The 18,578-nt window shown below is 52.4% G+C and overlaps 1 protein-coding gene across 1 annotated transcript in view; it reads right to left on the reverse strand.

The window, feature by feature from the left end:
- Positions 1-16,529, reverse strand: part of LOC141108777 (transcription initiation factor TFIID subunit 7-like) — a 49,180-nt gene extending 32,651 nt beyond the window's left edge. Inside the window, 3 exon segments of the mRNA XM_073600698.1 lie at positions 441-514; positions 6,375-6,419; positions 16,397-16,529. Coding sequence (XP_073456799.1) covers positions 441-514; positions 6,375-6,387 — 87 coding nt within the window. The 5' untranslated portion in view covers positions 6,388-6,419; positions 16,397-16,529.
- Positions 16,530-18,578: the final 2,049 nt, after the last annotated feature.

An 18,578-nucleotide genomic window follows, 5' to 3' on the forward strand; every position in this document is an offset into this window, starting at 1 on the left:
CTCCCATGTACATAAGTATCACAGGCTCCTCCCATGTACATAAGTATCACAGGCTCCTCCCATGTACATAAGTATCACAGGCTCCTCCCATGTACATAAGTCTCACAGGCTCCTCCCATGTACATAAGTTTTTCGTATTTAATTTTTAATACATTTTCCAAAGATTTCAAACCTTTTTCCCGTTGTCATTATGGGGGATTGTTTGTAGAATTTTGGAGGAAAATAATGAATTGAATCCATTTTGGAATAAGGTTGTAACATAACAAAATGTGGAAAAAGTGAAACACTGTGAATACTTTCTGAATGCTCTGTATTATGAGCAGCTTCCTATTCCATGCAATCAGGTAGGACCTTTTACTGAGAAGTTTTTCGATCTAAAGGGGAATTGTATATGGAGAATGTGGGGATTGTGGTGAGATTGTTCTATCAGTTCTTCGTACCGGTGGAAGCCGCAGAATGACCTGACTTTCTAGTTCATGAGGAGCGTCGTCCTTATTCCGCGATGTCTTCTGTTCTGTAAGAGGGAAGAAGAAAAAGAGAGATCGCTAACTACAATGTACAAAAATATCGATCGATCTCTGTAGAGCCATACCAGTTATCTGGGCGGTGGGTGGTTGTGGGGGGTTTGTGGGCAGGGGGTCTTATCTTATCAGATTCTGGAAGCCCCCTTTAATAAGGGGCCCCCCCTATGTGAATGAGTGTGGGGTTCACCAAAAAAAAAAAGTGTCAAAAATACAGTACACAGGTTCTTGACAAAGTCCTTTATTAAAAATAGCTCTGAAGTGTCTTCTTTCTCCGGTGAGGTCTTCTCCCTCTGGATCTTCTCCCTCTGGATCTTCTTTCTCCGCTGCCGATGTCTTCTTCCTCCAGTTCTTTTGCTGATTCTTCTCCCAACGGCAGCAGAGGGAGAAGAAATCAGAGGAAGAAGACATTGGCAGCCAACGGAGAAGAACCAGAGAGGGGAGAAGAACTAGACGAAGAAGACATCGGCAGCTGGGGGAGAAGAACTGGAGGAGGGAGAAGAACTGGAGGAGGAAGACATCGGCAGCTGAGGGAGAAGAACCGGAGGAGGGAGAAGAACCGGAGGAGGGAGAAGAACCGGAGGAGGAAGACATCGGCAGCTGAGGGAGAAGAACCGCAGGAGGGAGACATTGGCAGCTGAGGGAGAAGAACTGGAGGAGGGAGAAGATCTGGAGGAGGAAAACATCAGCAGCTGAAGGAGAACAATCGGAGTAGGGAGAAGAACCGAAGGAGGGAGACATTGGCAGCTAAGAGAGAAGAACCGGGGGAGGGAGAAGAACCGGAGGAGGGAGACATCGGCAACTGACGGAGAAGAACCGCAGGAGGGAGAAGAACCGGAGGAGGGAGACATTGGCAGCTAAGGGAGAAGATCTGGAGGAGGAAAACATCAGCAGCTGAGGGAGAAGAACCGGAGGAGGGAGACATCGGCAGCTAAGGGAGAAGAACCAGAGTAGGGAGGAGAACCGGAGGAGGGAGAAGAACTGAAGGAGGGAGACATCGGCAGCTAAGGGAGAAGAACCAGAGAGGAGAACTGGAGGAGGGAGACGAACCAGAGTAGGGAGGAGAACCGGAGGAGGGAGACATCGGCAGGAGAGGGAGAAGAACTGGAGGAGGGAGAGGAACTGGAGGAGGGAGAGGAACTGGAGGAGGGAGAAGAACTGGAGGAGGGAGAAGAACTGGAGGAGGGAGAAGAACTGGAGGAGGGAGAAGAACTGGAGGAGGGAGAAGAACTGGAGGAGGGAGAAGAACTGGAGGAGGGAGAAGAACTGGAGGAGGGAGAAGAACTGGAGGAGGGAGAAGAACTGGAGGAGGGAGAAGAACTGGAGGAAGAAAACATCAGCAGCTGAGGGAGAACAACCGGAGCAGGGAGAAGAACCGGAGGAGGGAGACATCGGCAGCTGAGGGAGAAGAACCGGAGGAGGGAGATATCGGCAGCTGAGGGAGAAGAACCGGAGGAGGGAGATATCGGCAGCTGAGGGAAAAGAACCAGAGTAGGGAGGAGAACCGGAGGAGGGAGAAGAACTGAAGGAGGGAGACATCGGCAGCTGAGGGAGAAGAACCGGAGGAGGGAGACATCGGCAGCTAAGGGAGAAGAACCAGAGAGGAGAACCGGAGGAGGGAGACATCGGCAGCTAAGGGAGAAGAACCAGAGTAGGGAGGAGAACCGGAGGAGGGAGACATCAGCAGCAGAGGGAGAAGAACTGGAGGAGGGAGAAGAACTGGAGGAAGAAAACATCAGCAGCTGAGGGAGAACAACCGGAGCAGGGAGAAGAACCGGAGGAGGGAGACACTGGCAGCTGAGGGAGAAGAACCGGAGGAGGGAGACACTGGCAGCTGAGGGAGAAGAACCGGAGGAGGGAGACATCGGCAGCTGAGGGAGAAGAACCGGAGGAGGGAGAAGATCTGGAGGAGGAAAACATCAGCAGCTGAGGGAGAACAACCGGAGCATGGAGAAGAACCGGAGGAGGGAGAAGAACTGAAGAAGGGAGACATCGGCAGCTGAGGGAGAAGAACCGGAGGAGGGAGACATCGGCAGCTGAGGGAAAAAAACTGGAGGAGGGAGAAGATCTGGAGGAGGAAAACATCAGCAGCTGAGGGAGAACAACCGGAGGAGGGAGACATCAGCAGCTGAGGGAGAACAACCGGAGGAGGGAGACATCAGCAGCTGAGGGAGAAGATCTGGAGGAGGAAAACATCAGCAGCTGAGGGAGAACAACTGGAGTGGGGAGGAGAACTGAAGAAGGGAGACATCGGCAGCTGAGGGAGAAGAACCGGAGGAGGGAGACATCGGCAGCTAAGGGAGAAGAACCAGAGTAGGAGAAGAACCGGAGGAGGGAGAAGAACTGAAGGAGGGAGACATCGGCAGCTGAGGGAGAAGAACCGGAGGAGGGAGACATCGGCAGCTGAGGGAGAAGAACCGGAGGAGGGAGACATCGGCAGCTGAGGGAGAAGAACCGGAGGAGGGAGACATCGGCAGCTGAGGGAGAAGAACCAGAGTAGGGAGGAGAACCGGAGGAGGGAGACATCGGCAGCTAAGGGAGAAGAACCAGAGAAAGAAGACCTAACCGGAGAAAGAAGACACTTCAGAGCTATTTTTAAGAAAGGACTTCGTCAAAAACCTGTGTACCAGTTTTATTTCTTTTTGACACTTTTTTGGTGAACCCCACACTCATCCACATGGGGTGGGGGGGGGGGGGGGGGCTTGTCAAAGGGGGATTCCAGAATCTGATAAGCCCCCTGCCCACAGACCCCCACAACCACCGCCCAGGGTGGTCGGGAAGAGGCCCTTGTCCACATCAACATGAGGACAAGATCCCCTCCCCTCACCACCCCCTGCCCCAAAGCATCAGTACATAGATTGGGGACAGTGGAAGAAGGGAAGGATCAGAGAAGACAGGATCAAATAGCCTTTTTTACACAACGCAGAGCATTAACCCCTTAGATTCCACAGTGAGTAGAACAAGCATGCTTTATGGCATATACAGCCTGATATTACTGTAGTAACACTACTAGTGGCGGCCCACGTGGGGAATATATAGAAGCTGTGGACACTCCTCATTACACAGCGGGGGAGGTCACTCCAGGGTGGGACTTTTACTTTCATCTGAACATTTTTAAATCGGACTTATAATTCATATTTTTTTTTCACATACGTTTTCCACTCTATTAAAGTGGTTTGTATTATAAATTAGTTCAGCAGAATTTTGTGCATTTTAGAAAATTACTTAGAACCCCCAAACATTAGATTTCTCTTTAACCACTTGACCTCCGGAAGATTTAACCCCCCCCCCCCTTCATGACCAGGCCATTTTTTTTTTTTTTGCAATACGGCACTGCGTTACTTTAACTGACAATTGTGCGGTCGTACGACGTTGTACACAAATAAAAATTTACGTCCTTTTTTTTCTACAATTAGAACTTTCTTTTGGTGGTATTTGATCACCTCTGTGGTTCTTATTTTATGTGCTTTAAAAAAAAAAAAAGAAAAAGAAAAAAAAAGAAGACCGACAATCTTAAAAGAAAACAATATATTTTTTACTTTCTGATATAAAACATATCCAATAAAAAAAAAAAAAAAAATGTTAAAAATCTACTTTTTTCATAAATTTAGGCCAATATGTATTCTGCTACATACTGTGAAGTCGCGGCAGTGTGAGGCGGAGATTTATACTGTTTGGGGTATATATATATATATTTGTAAAGAATTTTTAACAAGCCTATCGCAAAGGTAATGTGAAAGGTTGGTGCAGCAGCTTTCAGCCTCTCATAGAGTTTGATAGGCTGTCCTGCAGCGGGGGGCGGGACGGGACACCTGTGCGCCCCACCGGCAGCTAAACCCCAGAGCCAACATGTCTTGTGGGGTGCAGCGGGCGCGCTCTGTGACCGGTGTGTCCTCGGGACACAGCTAATCCCAGGTCAGGGGTAAAGGGCCAATCACATCAGCCCTTTATCATGTGATCAGCTGTGTCCAATCACAGCTGATCACGTTAACAGTATTGCCGGTTGGTTATCGGCATTTCTTTTCCTCACCCGCGGTCACAGAGTGAGGAAAGGAGAGCCGGTAGCCAGCAAGTCTGACAGAGCACATTACACTGATTATCAGTGCAGCCCATCAGTGCCGCCTCTTCGACACCCATCAGTGCAGCCTCATCGGCGCCCATCAGTGAAGGAGAATCACATTTACACTGATTATCAGAGCCGCCTCATCGGCACCCATCAGTGCAGACTCATCGGCACCCATCAGTGCAGACTCATCGGCACCCATCAGTGCAGACTCATCGGCACCCATCAGTGCAGACTCATCGGCACCCATCAGAGCCGCCTCATCGGCTCCCATCAGTGAAGGATAAAATCACATTTACACTGATTATCAGAGTTGCCTCATCGGCTCCCATCAGTGCCGCCTTATTAGCGCCCATCGTTGAAGGAAAATCACATTTACACTGATTATCAGAGCCCCCTTATAGGCGCCCATCAGTGAAGGAGAGAGATTACTTATTTGCAAATTTTTGTAACAGAAACAAACCAAAAATTTTCAGTCTTTTTTCGGTTTAGCAAAAAAAAAAAAATATGTAATAACCCCGGTGGCAATGAAAAGGAGAAGTGAAGCTGGTTTGGCTGTACTTCTGCTGTGGATCACAGACCCATTTGCAGCCAACGGGGGGCTGAAGCCCACTGACATCACAGAGCCGGTCCAGGCTTTGGGACAAGATCGCGACAATATGGTTGGGATCCGCCCACTTGCCTCTCAGTAAGCTGCTGAGAGCCTGAGCCCAGCCGTTCCTGCGCAACCCCCCCCCCCCCCTCCACAGCCCAGCGATCCAGAGACCAACAATCACCAGCTCTCTGCTCACGGAGCCCTGAGAACTGAGCGATCAGCAGACTTTGATCGCTCAGTTCTCAGTCTTAGAGCCGGCGGGGGGGGACCGATGCTGCATCCACCTAGGTAAGTGTGATTCTTAAAAAAAATAAAAATTCCCAAACTTCTGTTTTAAAACACCACCAAAAGAAAGCTCTATCTGTCTCAAACAAAAAAAAAATGATAGAAATGTCATATGTGTACTAGAGCTGCACGATTAATCGTCAAGAATTATTATCGCGATTTTTTTCCCCCGTTGCGATCTTGACAAAGGGATTCCCGATCTTTGGTATGCAGAGAATTATTTTCTCTCTGCTCTCAGCCGTCAAAAATCTAAGTCTGGGCAGTCTGCCAAGTTTTAAAACTTTCTATCAGCGGAATGTGAAGTATAAACATTGTATCAATTTGTCTTTTACATCAAAGGAATCGACTTCTGTATGTAAATTAGGAACGTTTATCCACTTAAATACTAAACCTTTTTCTGACAGTTTTCAAAGTTAAAATTTTTTTTTTTTTTTTTTTTGCTCGAAAATTACTTAGAACCCCCAAACATTTTTTATATACACACACACATATATACATATATTTTTTTTGTAGGGACCCTAGAGAATAAAATGGCGGTTGTTGCAATATTTTATGTCACACTGTATTTGCGCATAGTCTTTCAAATGCATTTTTTTTGTAAAAAAAAAAAAAAACTAACCAGTAAAGTTAGCCCATTTTTTTTTTTTTTTTTTTTTGTATTATGTGAAAGATTTGACGCTGCGAGAATCGTGATCTTTATTCTAAGCAAAAAAAAAAAAAAAAATTGCGATTCTCATTTTGGCCAGAATCGTGCAGCTCTAATGTGTACAGTGTAGCACAACGGCGTAATTGTCATTCAAAGTGTGACGGCGCTAAAATCTGAACATTGGCCCCTGGGCAGGAAGGGGGTGAGAGGTGCCCGGTTTTGGGGTAAACCAAAATAAAGTGCTGAAGAATGAAGATACATTACTTGTAGACGTCATTTGGATTCCCCCCTCCGATGACTTGGACCGTTCTGGGGGAAAAAAAATAATGTAAATTAAAATTGGATAGAGTAAAATAAATATATCCTGTACATGAGGGCACAGCAACCCATAAGACAATTACAAGGACCCCGCACACTGGGGCATTCAGCTGCAGCGCACCCGGAAGGTACAGGTGCAACGTCCAGCCCCCCCCCCCCTTGTACAAGCAGCCGCCTGTCAAAGTCTATGGCTGGATGCAGAAGACCCGTGTATTCCGGAACCCTCCCCCCAAACACACACACGGCCCTAAAATGTTGGTACCACTCAGAAAAGCATTAAAGTGCTTGTAAACCCTTCCATATCCCCACTGAGATGACTGGACTCAGGTGATGCACAGAGATGAACCAAATACGTTGTACCAGTTTACCTACAGCCTTCTCTCTTCTACAGCCATTCAAAGGACCCCCCCTATACACGCTATTAGATTTTCTGCAGATTTTGGTCTTCAGGATTTACCAAAACCATATACTATGGAGGTCACACCCAGGGGTGTTGCTAGGTTTACAAAAGATCTGGGGCTACAGCCCATAGCAGTGTAGTAAAGAAAGTCATACGCTCGGGCGGGCATACACATGTATATACAGTAATAATATACATGTGTATGTGTATATCCCCAGAGAGTCCCCCACTTACATCAGGGTTCCCAGAGAGCCTCCCTTACATCAGGGTCACTAGAGAGTCCCCCCTTACATCAGGGTCCCCAGAGAGCCCCTCCCCTTACATCAGGGTCCCCAGAGAGCCCCTCCCCTTACATCAGGGTCCCCAGAGAGCCCCTCCCCTTACATCAGGGTTCCCAGAGAGCCCCTCCCCTTACATCAGGGTTCCCAGAGAGCCCCTCCCCTTACATCAGGGTCCCCAGAGAGCACCCACTTACATTAGGGTCACTAGAGAGTCCCCACTTACATCAGGGTCTCCAGAGAGCCTCCCCCTTACATCAGGGTCCCCAGAGAGCACCCCCTTACATCAGGGGTCAGCTCACAGATTTCCTTTACAACCCTTACATCAGGGTTCCCAGAGAGCACCCCCTTATATCAGGGTCCCCAGAGAGCCCCTCCCCTTACATCAGGGTCCCCAGAGAGCCCCTCCCCTTACATCAGGGTTCCCAGAGAGCCCCTCCCCTTACATCAGGGTCCCCAGAGAGCACCCACTTACATTAGGGTCACTAGAGAGTCCCCACTTACATCAGGGTCTCCAGAGAGCCTCCCCCTTACATCAGGGTCCCCAGAGAGCACCCCCTTACATCAGGGGTCAGCTCACAGATTTCCTTTACAACCCTTACATCAGGGTTCCCAGAGAGCACCCCCTTACATCAGGGTCTCCAGAGAGCCTCCCCCTTACATCAGGGTCCCCAGAGAGCCTCCCCCTTACATCAGGGTCCCCAGAGAGCCCCCCCTTACATCAGGGTCCCCAGAGAGCCCCCCCTTACATCAGGGTCCCCAGAGAGCCCCCCCTTACATCAGGGTCCCCAGAGAGCCCCCCTTATATCAGGGTCCCCAGAGAGACTCCTCCTTATATCAGGGTCCCCAGAGAGCACCCCCTTACATCAGGGTCCCCAGAGAGCACCCCCTTACATCAGGGTCCCCAGAGAGTCCCCCCTTACATCAGGGTCCCCAGAGAGTCCCCCCTTACATCAGGGTTCCCAGAGAGCACCCCCCCTTACATCAGGGTCCCTAGAGAGCCCCCCCTTACATCAGGGTCCCCAGAGAGCCCCTCCCCTTACATCAGGGTCCCCAGAGAGCACCCCCTTACATCAGGGTCCCCAGAGAGTCCCCCCTTACATCAGGGTCCCCAGAGAGCCCCCCCTTACATCAGGGTCCCCAGAGAGCCCCTCCCCTTACATCAGGGTCCCCAGAGAGCACCCCCTTACATCAGGGTCCCCAGAGAGCACCCCCTTACATCAGGGTCCCCAGAGAGCACCCCCTTACATCAGGGTCCCCAGAGAGCACCCCCTTACATCAGGGGTCAGCTCACAGATTTCCTTTACAACCCTTACATCAGGGTTCCCAGAGAGCACCCCCTTATATCAGGGTCCCCAGAGAGCCCCCCACTTACATCAGGGTCCCCAGAGAGCACCCCCTTACATCAGGGTCCCCAGAGAGCACCCCCTTACATCAGGGTCCCCAGAGAGCACCCCCTTACATCAGGGTCCCCAGAGAGCACCCCCTTACATCAGGGGTCAGCTCTCAGAGTTCCTTTACAACCCTTACATCAGGGTCTCCAGAGAGCCTCTCCCTTACATCAGGGTCCCCAGAGAGTCCTCCCTTACATCAGGGTCCCCAGAGAGCACCCCCTTACATCAGGGTCCCCAGAGAGCACCCCCTTATATCAGGGTCCCCAGAGAGCACCCCCTTACATCAGGGTTCCCAGAGAGCACCCATTTACATTAGGGTCACTAGAGAGTCCCCCCTTACATCAGGGTTCCCAGAGAGCACCCATTTACATTAGGGTCACTAGAGAGTCCCCCCTTACATCAGGGTCCCCAGAGAGCCCCCCCCTTACATCAGGGTCCCCAGAGAGCCCCTCCCCTTACATCAGGGTCCCCAGAGAGCACCCCCTTACATCAGGGTCCCCAGAGAGCACCCCCTTACATCAGGGTCCCCAGAGAGCACCCCCTTACATCAGGGTCCCCAGAGAGCACCCCCTTACATCAGGGTCCCCAGAGAGCACCCCCTTACATCAGGGGTCAGCTCTCAGAGTTCCTTTACAACCCTTACATCAGGGTCTCCAGAGAGCCTCTCCCTTACATCAGGGTCCCCAGAGAGTCCTCCCTTACATCAGGGTCCCCAGAGAGTCCTCCCTTACATCAGGGTCCCCAGAGAGTCCTCCCTTACATCAGGGTCCCCAGAGAGCACCCCCTTACATCAGGGTCCCCAGAGAGCCTCCCCCTTACATCAGGGTCCCCAGAGAGCCTCCCCCTTACATCAGGGTCACTAGAGAGTCCCCCCTTACATCAGGGTCCCCAGAGAGTCCCCCCTTACATCAGGGTCCCCAGAGAGTCCCCCCTTACATCAGGGTCCCCAGAGAGCACCCCCTTACATCAGGATCCCCAGAGAGTCCCCCCTTACATCAGGGTCCCCAGAGAGTCCCCCCTTACATCAGGGTCCCCAGAGAGCACCCCCTTACATCAGGGTCCCCAGGGAGCATCCCACTTACATTAGGGTCTCCAGAGAGCCTCCCCCTTACATCAGGGTCCCCAGAGAACCCCTCCCTTTACATCAGGGTCCCCAGAGAGCCCCCCACTTACATTAGGGTCACTAGAGAGTCCCCCCTTACATCAGGGTCCCCAGAGAGCCCCTCCCCTTACATCAGGGTCCCCAGAGAGCCCCCCACTTACATTAGGGTCACTAGAGAGTCCCTCCCCTTACATCAGGGTCCCCAGAGAGCCCCCCACTTACATTAGGGTCACTAGAGAGTCCCTCCTTACATCAGGGTCCCCAGAGAGCCTCCCCCTTACATCAGGGTCTCCAGAGAGCCTCCCCCTTACATCAGGGTCTCCAGAGAGCACCCCCTTGGGGACCCCTGCAGAGACTCAGGGCTATGGGCCCCAGATTCGGGGCTATGGCCCCAAAGGCCACCCCTTAGCGACGCCACTGGTCACACCTTAAAGCGGAGGTCCGCCAAATGTATTTATTGATTTTTTTTTAAAAGTCAGCAGCTAGAAATACTGCAGCTGCTGACTTTTAAAATATGGACACTCACCTGTCCCGGGGCGCCCGCGATGTTGGCACCCGAAGCCGATCTGTCCCCTCCATCCTCGGGTGCTGCCGCCGTCACCTCCGGTAAGGGAATCAGGAAGCTTCTTCACTTCCTGGTTCCCTACTGCGCAATCCCGAATGGTCCCTGCTGTCTCTGGGACCTGTGTGTCTCCCAGCAGACAGCGGGTGGGGGTGGGGGGGAGTGGCGTAGCTCCCGCGGGAGTCTATGCCCGGAAGTGGGTGCAAATACCTGTATTATACAGGCATCTGCACCCCCCTCCCATCTGAAAGGTGCAAATTTGACACCTGGGGGGGGGGGGTGCCAAAAAAGTGGAAGTTCCATTTTTGGGTGGACCTCCGCTTTAAGAGTTTCAATTTGTATACAATCAGGCAGTGCCCCTCGCACTACATGGTTTTGGTAAAGCTGAAGAAAAAAAAAAATCGGCAGAAAATCTAATAGTGTGTGTGTGTGTGTGTGGGGGGGTCAAAGTCCAAAATGTATACAGCTTGTCTGAGCATTCAGAAAACAAGGGGGGGGGGGGGGCCGAAGTGGCACTCCACAGAGTTCAGTGAGAGCTGATTGGAGGGAAGCGACCCCCCCCCCCCTCCATCACACAGCAAGAGCTGAGGCTGTCAATCACAGGCTGTGTGCTGGTGCTCCCTCACCATCGCTCTCTCGGTGTCAGATGTGATTCATGCTGATAGCAAAGGGAAGGAGGCAGCAGACAGAAATGACACTCAGTGCTCTGCATTGAGATAAGTACACACTATAGTGCAGGGGGTAGGCAACCTGGGGGGCCCTCCAGCTGTTGCAGAACTACAATTTCCATCATGCCTCTGGGAGTCATTGTAACTGCCAGCCTTGCAATGCCTCATGGGAAATGTAGTTCCACAACAGCTGGAGGGCCCCCCCCCAGGTTGCCTCCCCCCTGCTATAGAGGGATATGCTTTGTTCATATGGGAGGTTTACAACCACTTTAAAAGGCCCACCTACCTGCAACCTACCACAGACCTCGTGGGGATTGGATGCGACTTCCGTCCCTAGGACTAGAACTGAACGCCCCCCCAGTGTGCAAAGAGCCTACAGGTGCGTCCGGAATTCTGAACAAAGCTCCATCTAGTGGACATAATGAGAATTACTATTTAACTGCTTGCCGCTCCATGAAACGCGTATGCGCAGCGGCAAAGAGGGTGGTCATGCTTACGCGCCGCACATGTGCGCCTATGGGTGGCTGATGCTTCTACGCCGACATATTGCTTGCTCCCAGCGTCCAGTAATGATTTGGGGGGGGGCGCGGCTCCCAATCATGTGACAGCCAATAAAAGTGGTCACATGATCACACAGACCCCTCCCCCAGGCATAATAACCCAGTTACAGGGACACCGGGGCTGACAAGTGGTAAGGATGGAGCGTGGTTAAGGCCCCAAATTCACGTGACAAGTCGCACCCCCCCCCCCCCATGTTTCCCAACGAATACCCTTCCTATCTGTGCCACTTAAAAGTCGCAGCGACTTTAACCCCTTGCTGCCCCTGCCACTTTTCTGGTGCTTTTTTAAATCAGTATTTGCTAGAAAATTACTTCGAACCCCCAAACATTATACAGTTTTGTTTTTTTTTTTAGCAGAGACCCCTAGGGAATAAAATGGCGATTGTTGAAATTTTTTTTTTATGTCACGCGGTATTTGCGCAGCCGTTTCTGCAATTTTTTTTGGGGGGGGGGGGGAGAATACACTTTAAACCTCTTCCTGTCCGCCGGGCCCTCAAATGATGGCGCGGCTCTCGTTGTGGGTGGACATCTTATGACGGCCCTGCAGAACGACCGACATCGCGCAGCACAGCGATCGGGGCCGCGCCGCGTTGCTAGGATCAGGGCTGTGTTTTGGCCTAGGCCGACAAGGCCTAGGGCGGCACTTTGCGGGGGGGGCGGCAAAAAGGGCCGCCCCCCCCCCCCCCTGTCTTGCCGATTCCCGGCTCCCGCTGCCGCCTCCCGCACACATGCAGCCCACGGCGGCCGGCTTTCTGTAGCGGCGCCACTGTGTATGGGCGTGCTTGTCAGAGGGTGGGGGCGTGCATCTACTCTCTGACAAGCACGCCCATACACCACGGCGCTGCTACAGAAAGCCGGCCGCCGTGGGCTGCATGTGTGCGGGAAGCGGGAGCTAGGAATCGGCAAGACGGGTGGGGGGGGGGGGGCTTTCTCTCATGTGGGGGGGGGGGGGGGGGGGGGCGGCGTGTGTCACTCATGCCCCCATAAGCAGCAGGTGACAGGTGGAGCCTTAAGCTCCGCCTACCCTCCCCTGCACTGCTTTCCTGCAGCGAATCTTCTCCTCGGCCCTGGGGTGGGATCTGGCTGTGACGTCGGGAGGAGAGAGAGGAGCACGAGGGAAACCCCCAGGACAGCAGGTACAGTGATTGAATAAAGTATATCAGTGTTATGGGCACTGGCAGCATAATATAGGAAGATCTTGCGAGCCACAGATGGGTTAATGCCTCTAAATTAAACCCTCAGTGCTAACAGCTGCAAACACTAATCACGTTCCATATCCGTGCAAATAACAATGTAATAAAGTAAATGTGTTTGCGCTAGAAAAGCTGTGATAAATATAAAAATCAGTGTATAAAAAATATATATCTGTACATTAAATAAAAAACAATCTATCACCATGTATTTAAATAATAAATTGCAAACTGTGATAAATAATGATATATTCAGCAAAGTGCAATGTGCATAAAATTGCTAAAAAGTCCAAGTGCAAACTCTGGTAGAAGAGAGTGCTCAGTGCTCACTCTTTGAATATGTGATAATAAAAGTTCATAGATAAACTCCCAGAGTGTTCAAATATAGTGTTCATATCCTGTGATATCCATCGTGCTCATTTGATGGGCACTGGCAGAATTTGATGGGCACAGTGGCTGCGTTCGATGGGCACAGTGAATGCATTTGATGGGCACAGTGGCTGCGTTTGATGGGGCACAGTGGCTGCATTTGATGGGCACGGTGAATGCATTTGATGGGGCACAGTGGCTGCGTTTGATGGGGCACAGTGGCTGCGTTTGATGGGGCACAGTGGCTGCGTTTGATGGGGCACAGTGGCTGCGTTTGATGGGGCACAGTGGCTGCATTTGATGGGCACGGTGAATGCATTTGATGGGCACGGTGGCTGCGTTTGATGGGCACAGTGGCTGCGTTTGATGGGGCACAGTGGCTGCGTTTGATGGGGCACAGTGGCTGCATTTGATGGGCACGGTGAATGCATTTGATGGGCACGGTGGCTGCGTTTGATGGGGCACAGTGGCTGCGTTTGATGGGGCACAGTGGCAGAGTTTGATGGGGCACAGTGGCAGAGTTTGATGGGGCACAGTGGCAGAGTTTGATGGGCACAGTGGCAGAGTTTGATGGGCACAGTGGCAGAGTTTGATGGGCACAGTGGCAGAGTTTGATGGGCACAGTGGCAGAGTTTGATGGGCACAGTGGCAGAGTTTGATGGGGCACAGTGGCAGAGTTTGATGGGCACGGTGGCAGAGTTTGATGGGCACAGTGGCAGAGTTTGATGGGCACAGTGGCAGAGTTTGATGGGCACAGTGGCAGAGTTTGATGGGCACGGTGGCAGAGTTTGATGGGCACGGTGGCAGAGTTTGATGGGCACGGTGGCAGAGTTTGATGGGCACAGTGAATGCATTTGATGGGCACAGTGAATGCATTTGATGGGCACAGTGAGACCCCCCCCCCGTGATAGCATTAAAACTCAGCAGCTAAAAATACTGTAGCTGCTGACTTTTAATATTAGGACACTTACCTGTCCAGGGATCCAGCGATGTCGACACCTCAGCCGATTTTCGGATTGGCTCTCGGGTTTTGCCACTATCATTCATGGTAAGGGGAAACCGACCGGTTCCCTACTGCACATGTGCTAAGCGCGTTGCACTTTCTGAATGGCCCAGTGGAGGAAGGAGGAGGGGGGGGGGGCAAACTTCAGAGGGGACAGCGCAGTCTCCCGGAAGGGGGGAAAGGTACCTGTCAGAAACAGGTACCCGTTCCCCCCTGAAAGGTGCCAAATAAGCCTAAAGAGGAAGGGGTGTGGTTTACAGATGATAGGGTGGGTCTTAAACAGGAAGGGGTGTGGCCTCGGCAGGATGGGGTGGGTCGTATTTAAATTAGGGGGGTGCATGCATTTAGTCAGGCCTAGGGCAGCACAAAACCTAAATACACCACTGGCTAGGATACGCCGCGACCAAGATCTGCGTGAAGAGCCGCAGCCATGTGATTGGCTGTTTTCAATGACAGACAGTCACATGTAAGCACGGAGATGCCGGTAATTGGCGCTCCTCGCTTCACCCTGATAGAGGAGTGTGAGGAGAGGAGAGCCGATCAGCGGCATCTCCTCACCAGGGACAGCCAGGGATGTAATCAGGGCACTGATTACAATTAAGTGCCAACAATCACTGCCCATCAGTGCTCATCAGTGCCCATCACTGCTCATCACTGCCCATCACTGCCCATCAGTGCCCATCAGTGCTCATCACTGCCCATCACTGCTCATCACTGCTCATCACTGCCCATCACTGCCCATCAGTGCCCATCAGTGCTCATCACTGCCCATCACTGCCCATCACTGCCCATCAGTGCCCATCAGTGCTCATCACTGCCCATCACTGCTCATCACTGCCCATCAGTGCTCATCACTGCCCATCACTGCCCATCAGTGCCCATCAGTGCTCATCACTGCCCATCACTGCCCATCAGTGCTCATCAGTGCTCATCACTGCTCATCACTGCCCATCACTGCCCATCAGTGCCCATCAGTGCTCATCACTGCCCATCACTGCTCATCACTGCCCATCAGTGCTCATCACTGCCCATCACTGCCCATCAGTGCCCATCAGTGCTCATCACTGCCCATCACTGCCCATCAGTGCTCATCACTGCCCATCACTGCCCATCAGTGCCCATCAGTGCTCATCACTGCCCATCAGTGCTCATCACTGCCCATCACTGCCCATCAGTGCTCATCACTGCCCATCAGTGCCCATCACTGCTCATCACTGCCCATCAGTGCCCATCAGTGCCCATCAGTGCCCATCAGTGCTCATCACTGCCCATCACTGCCCATCAGTGCCCATCACTGCCCATCACTGCTCATCACTGCCCATCACTGCCCATCAGTGCCCATCACTGCTCATCAGTGCCCATCACTGCCCATCACTGCCCATCAGTGCCCATAAGTGAAGGAGAAAAATTACTTATTTACAAAATTTTCTGACAGAAACTAAGAAAAACTTCTTTCTTTTTTTCAAAATTTTTGGTCTTTTTTTTTTATAAACTGTCCATTTTGATTTAGATTTTCCGCCAATGGGCATCCAGAATTCTCTGTTTTTTTTTTTGTAGTCCTAACAAAAATTTTAAAAAATACCCATTGTGCCACAAAAGGTCCCTCGGAGGTGAATCGGTTCAAAACACGTCGGGCACTCGGAAATTACACGCCGCGTTTTGCCGATGCCATCATTGCTCCTCCCCCCGTGTGTGTGTCTGCTATAGAGCAACGCGTTTCACCTGCTGGTTGGGAATGCACACGATTCTGTACGGGTTCCTCGGCTTCGGGCTCTTCCCCCCCCCCCCCCCCGAGCCGTGCTTTGCAGCCCGTGATTGTTTACATCAGAAAACAATCGCCCATCACTGCACTACGGCCTTCAAGCGTGACCCAATCAAATCAATGCAGCCCCTCTGCCAATCACACGTGGTTGGGGGGGGGGCGCGCTAGTGCGGGGGGGTGTTCAAGCAGGCGATGGCCCTCCTTACCGCCCGGTCACACGCTCTCTGAAGAGCGATCCCCGAAAGAGTTTTGCTCTTCGGCGACCAAAGCTAGCGCGAGCGACGGGTTTGGGGGTTTTTATAACTGAATAACGTTCGACCGCGGGCGGGAAACGGAAGAATAACGTTCGACCTTTGCTCGGGACGAAAAAAGTACAACATTTAAATCGCTCTTCAGAGGCCGAGGGGGGTGTGAATGAGCCGGTAACCCTCAAAAAGGAGAGGGGGTGGGGCTCTTTTTTCCATGGCTGCAGCATCTGTACCCCCCCCCCCCAATTAAAAAGGGGGGGGAGGGGCTTTCCTGGCTTCCCTTCTGTGCCTCTGGGATAAGTCTGAGGTCCTCAATCCTCATTATTCTATATAATGACCCCACCCCCTCCATTATTGTATATAAACAACCCTCCCACGTGACCCCAGGACCCCGCCCCCCGTCGTCTCAGTCGGTCCCCCCCGAACTCTCACCGTTCCTCGGTCGGTCTCTCTCTCAGATGTACACAAAAACGCAGGTCAGCAAAACCACGCGAGAGTCCAGCGCCCAATCAGCAACACAGACTCACGCAAAATGGCGACCGGAAGCCCCGGCCGCGGGCACATTTTATACTCCCGCCCCGGAAGTAAAAGACGTGTCCCCCGGTTACGGGTTACGGCGGCCATCTTGTCGGAGCCTGTGTTCTGATTGGGCGGTGTGTTCTCTGCGCTCTCAGCAATGAATAGGGAATTCTGCCCCTCCACCCAGCCTGACAGAGTTCTCAGTGGGAGGGGGTTATATCGACATTTCTGAACACTTCCTGTTGAAGGAACAGTCAATAAAAGTTAAAGCGGAACTCAAATCTCGAAAGTAACAGCTATCAGATGCATTTTTTTTTTTTTGGCCATCTGTGTCCCATAGGGGAGATTTCTATTCATTTCCTGTCACATAGCAAAAACAGGAAGTGAGGGAAAATCTCTGAAGTGGTGTCCCTGTTGGAAGATTTCACTTCCTGTCCCATAGCCAAAACAGGAAGTGAGGAAGAAGAGGGAGTCCCTGGTTGTCACCAGAGCTAGTGTCCCCATTGGAAGATTTCCCTTCACTTCCTGTCCCATAACCAAAACAGGAAGTGAGAGGGGGAAGAGGGAGTCCCTGTTTGTCACCAGAACCATACTTACCGACTGTCCCGAATTTCCCGGGACATTTCCGGGATTTAGACTATTTCCCGAATTTATTGCTTCCCAGGAAATATCCAGAGAAATCATTTTTTTCCACGATTTTCCGCCGCCGCTAGAGGTCTGCGGTCTCCGCCGGCCGCCATTGTCTCCGCCGGCTGCCATTTTTAAAAAGACCAGTAACACGGCTGGGCGGCTAGACGGAGCTCCTGTGTCCGCTGGGGAAACCTGATGTAAGGGGGGCTATGCTGGGGAAACCTGATGTAAGGGGGGCCCTGCTGGGGACATCTGATGTAAGAGGGGGGCTCCGCTGGGGACACCTGATGCAAGGACGGACTCTACTGGGACACCTGATGTAAGGACGGACTCTGCTGGGACACCTGATGTAAGGACGGACTCTGCTGGGACACCTGATGTAAGGACGGACTCTACTGGGACACCTGATGTAAGGACGGACTCTGCTGGGACACCTGATGTAAGGACGGACTCTGCTGGGACACCTGATGTAAGGACGGACTCTGCTGGGGGCACCTGATGCAAGGACGGACTCTGCTGGGACACCTGATGTAAGGACGGACTCTGCTGGGGGCACCTGATGTAAGGACGGACTCTGCTGGGACACCTGATGTAAGGACGGACTCTGCTGGGACACCTGATGTAAGGACGGACTCTGCTGGGACACCTGATGTAAGGACGGACTCTGCTGGGGGCACCTGATGCAAGGACGGACTCTGCTGGGGGCACCTGATGTAAGGACGGACTCTGCTGGGACACCTGATGTAAGGACGGACTCTGCTGGGACACCTGATGTAAGGACGGACTCTGCTGGGGGCACCTGATGTAAGGACGGACTCTGCTGGGGGCACCTGATGCAAGGACGGACTCTGCTGGGACACCTGATGTAAGGACGGACTCTGCTGGGACACCTGATGTAAGGACGGACTCTGCTGGGACACCTGATGTAAGGACGGACTCTGCTGGGACACCTGATGTAAGGACGGACTCTGCTGGGGGCACCTGATGCAAGGACGGACTCTGCTGGGACACCTGATGCAAGGACGGACTCTGCTGGGGGCACCTGATGTAAGGACGGACTCTGCTGGGACACCTGATGTAAGGACGGACTCTGCTGGGACACCTGATGTAAGGACGGACTCTGCTGGGACACCTGATGTAAGGACGGACTCTGCTGGGGGCACCTGATGCAAGGACGGACTCTGCTGGGGGCACCTGATGTAAGGACGGACTCTGCTGGGGGCACCTGATGTAAGGACGGACTCTGCTGGGGGCACCTGATGTAAGGACGGACTCTGCTGGGGGCACCTGATGTAAGGACGGACTCTGCTGGGACACCTGATGTAAGGACGGACTCTGCTGGGACACCTGATGTAAGGACGGACTCTGCTGGGACACCTGATGTAAGGACGGACTCTGCTGGGACACCTGATGCAAGGACGGACTCTACTGGGAAAACCTGATGTAAGGACGGACTCTGCTGGGA

The sequence above is a fragment of the Aquarana catesbeiana genome, linkage group LG09, assembly GCF_042186555.1.
Source record: "Aquarana catesbeiana isolate 2022-GZ linkage group LG09, ASM4218655v1, whole genome shotgun sequence".
Classification (NCBI taxonomy): Eukaryota; Metazoa; Chordata; class Amphibia; order Anura; family Ranidae; genus Aquarana; species Aquarana catesbeiana.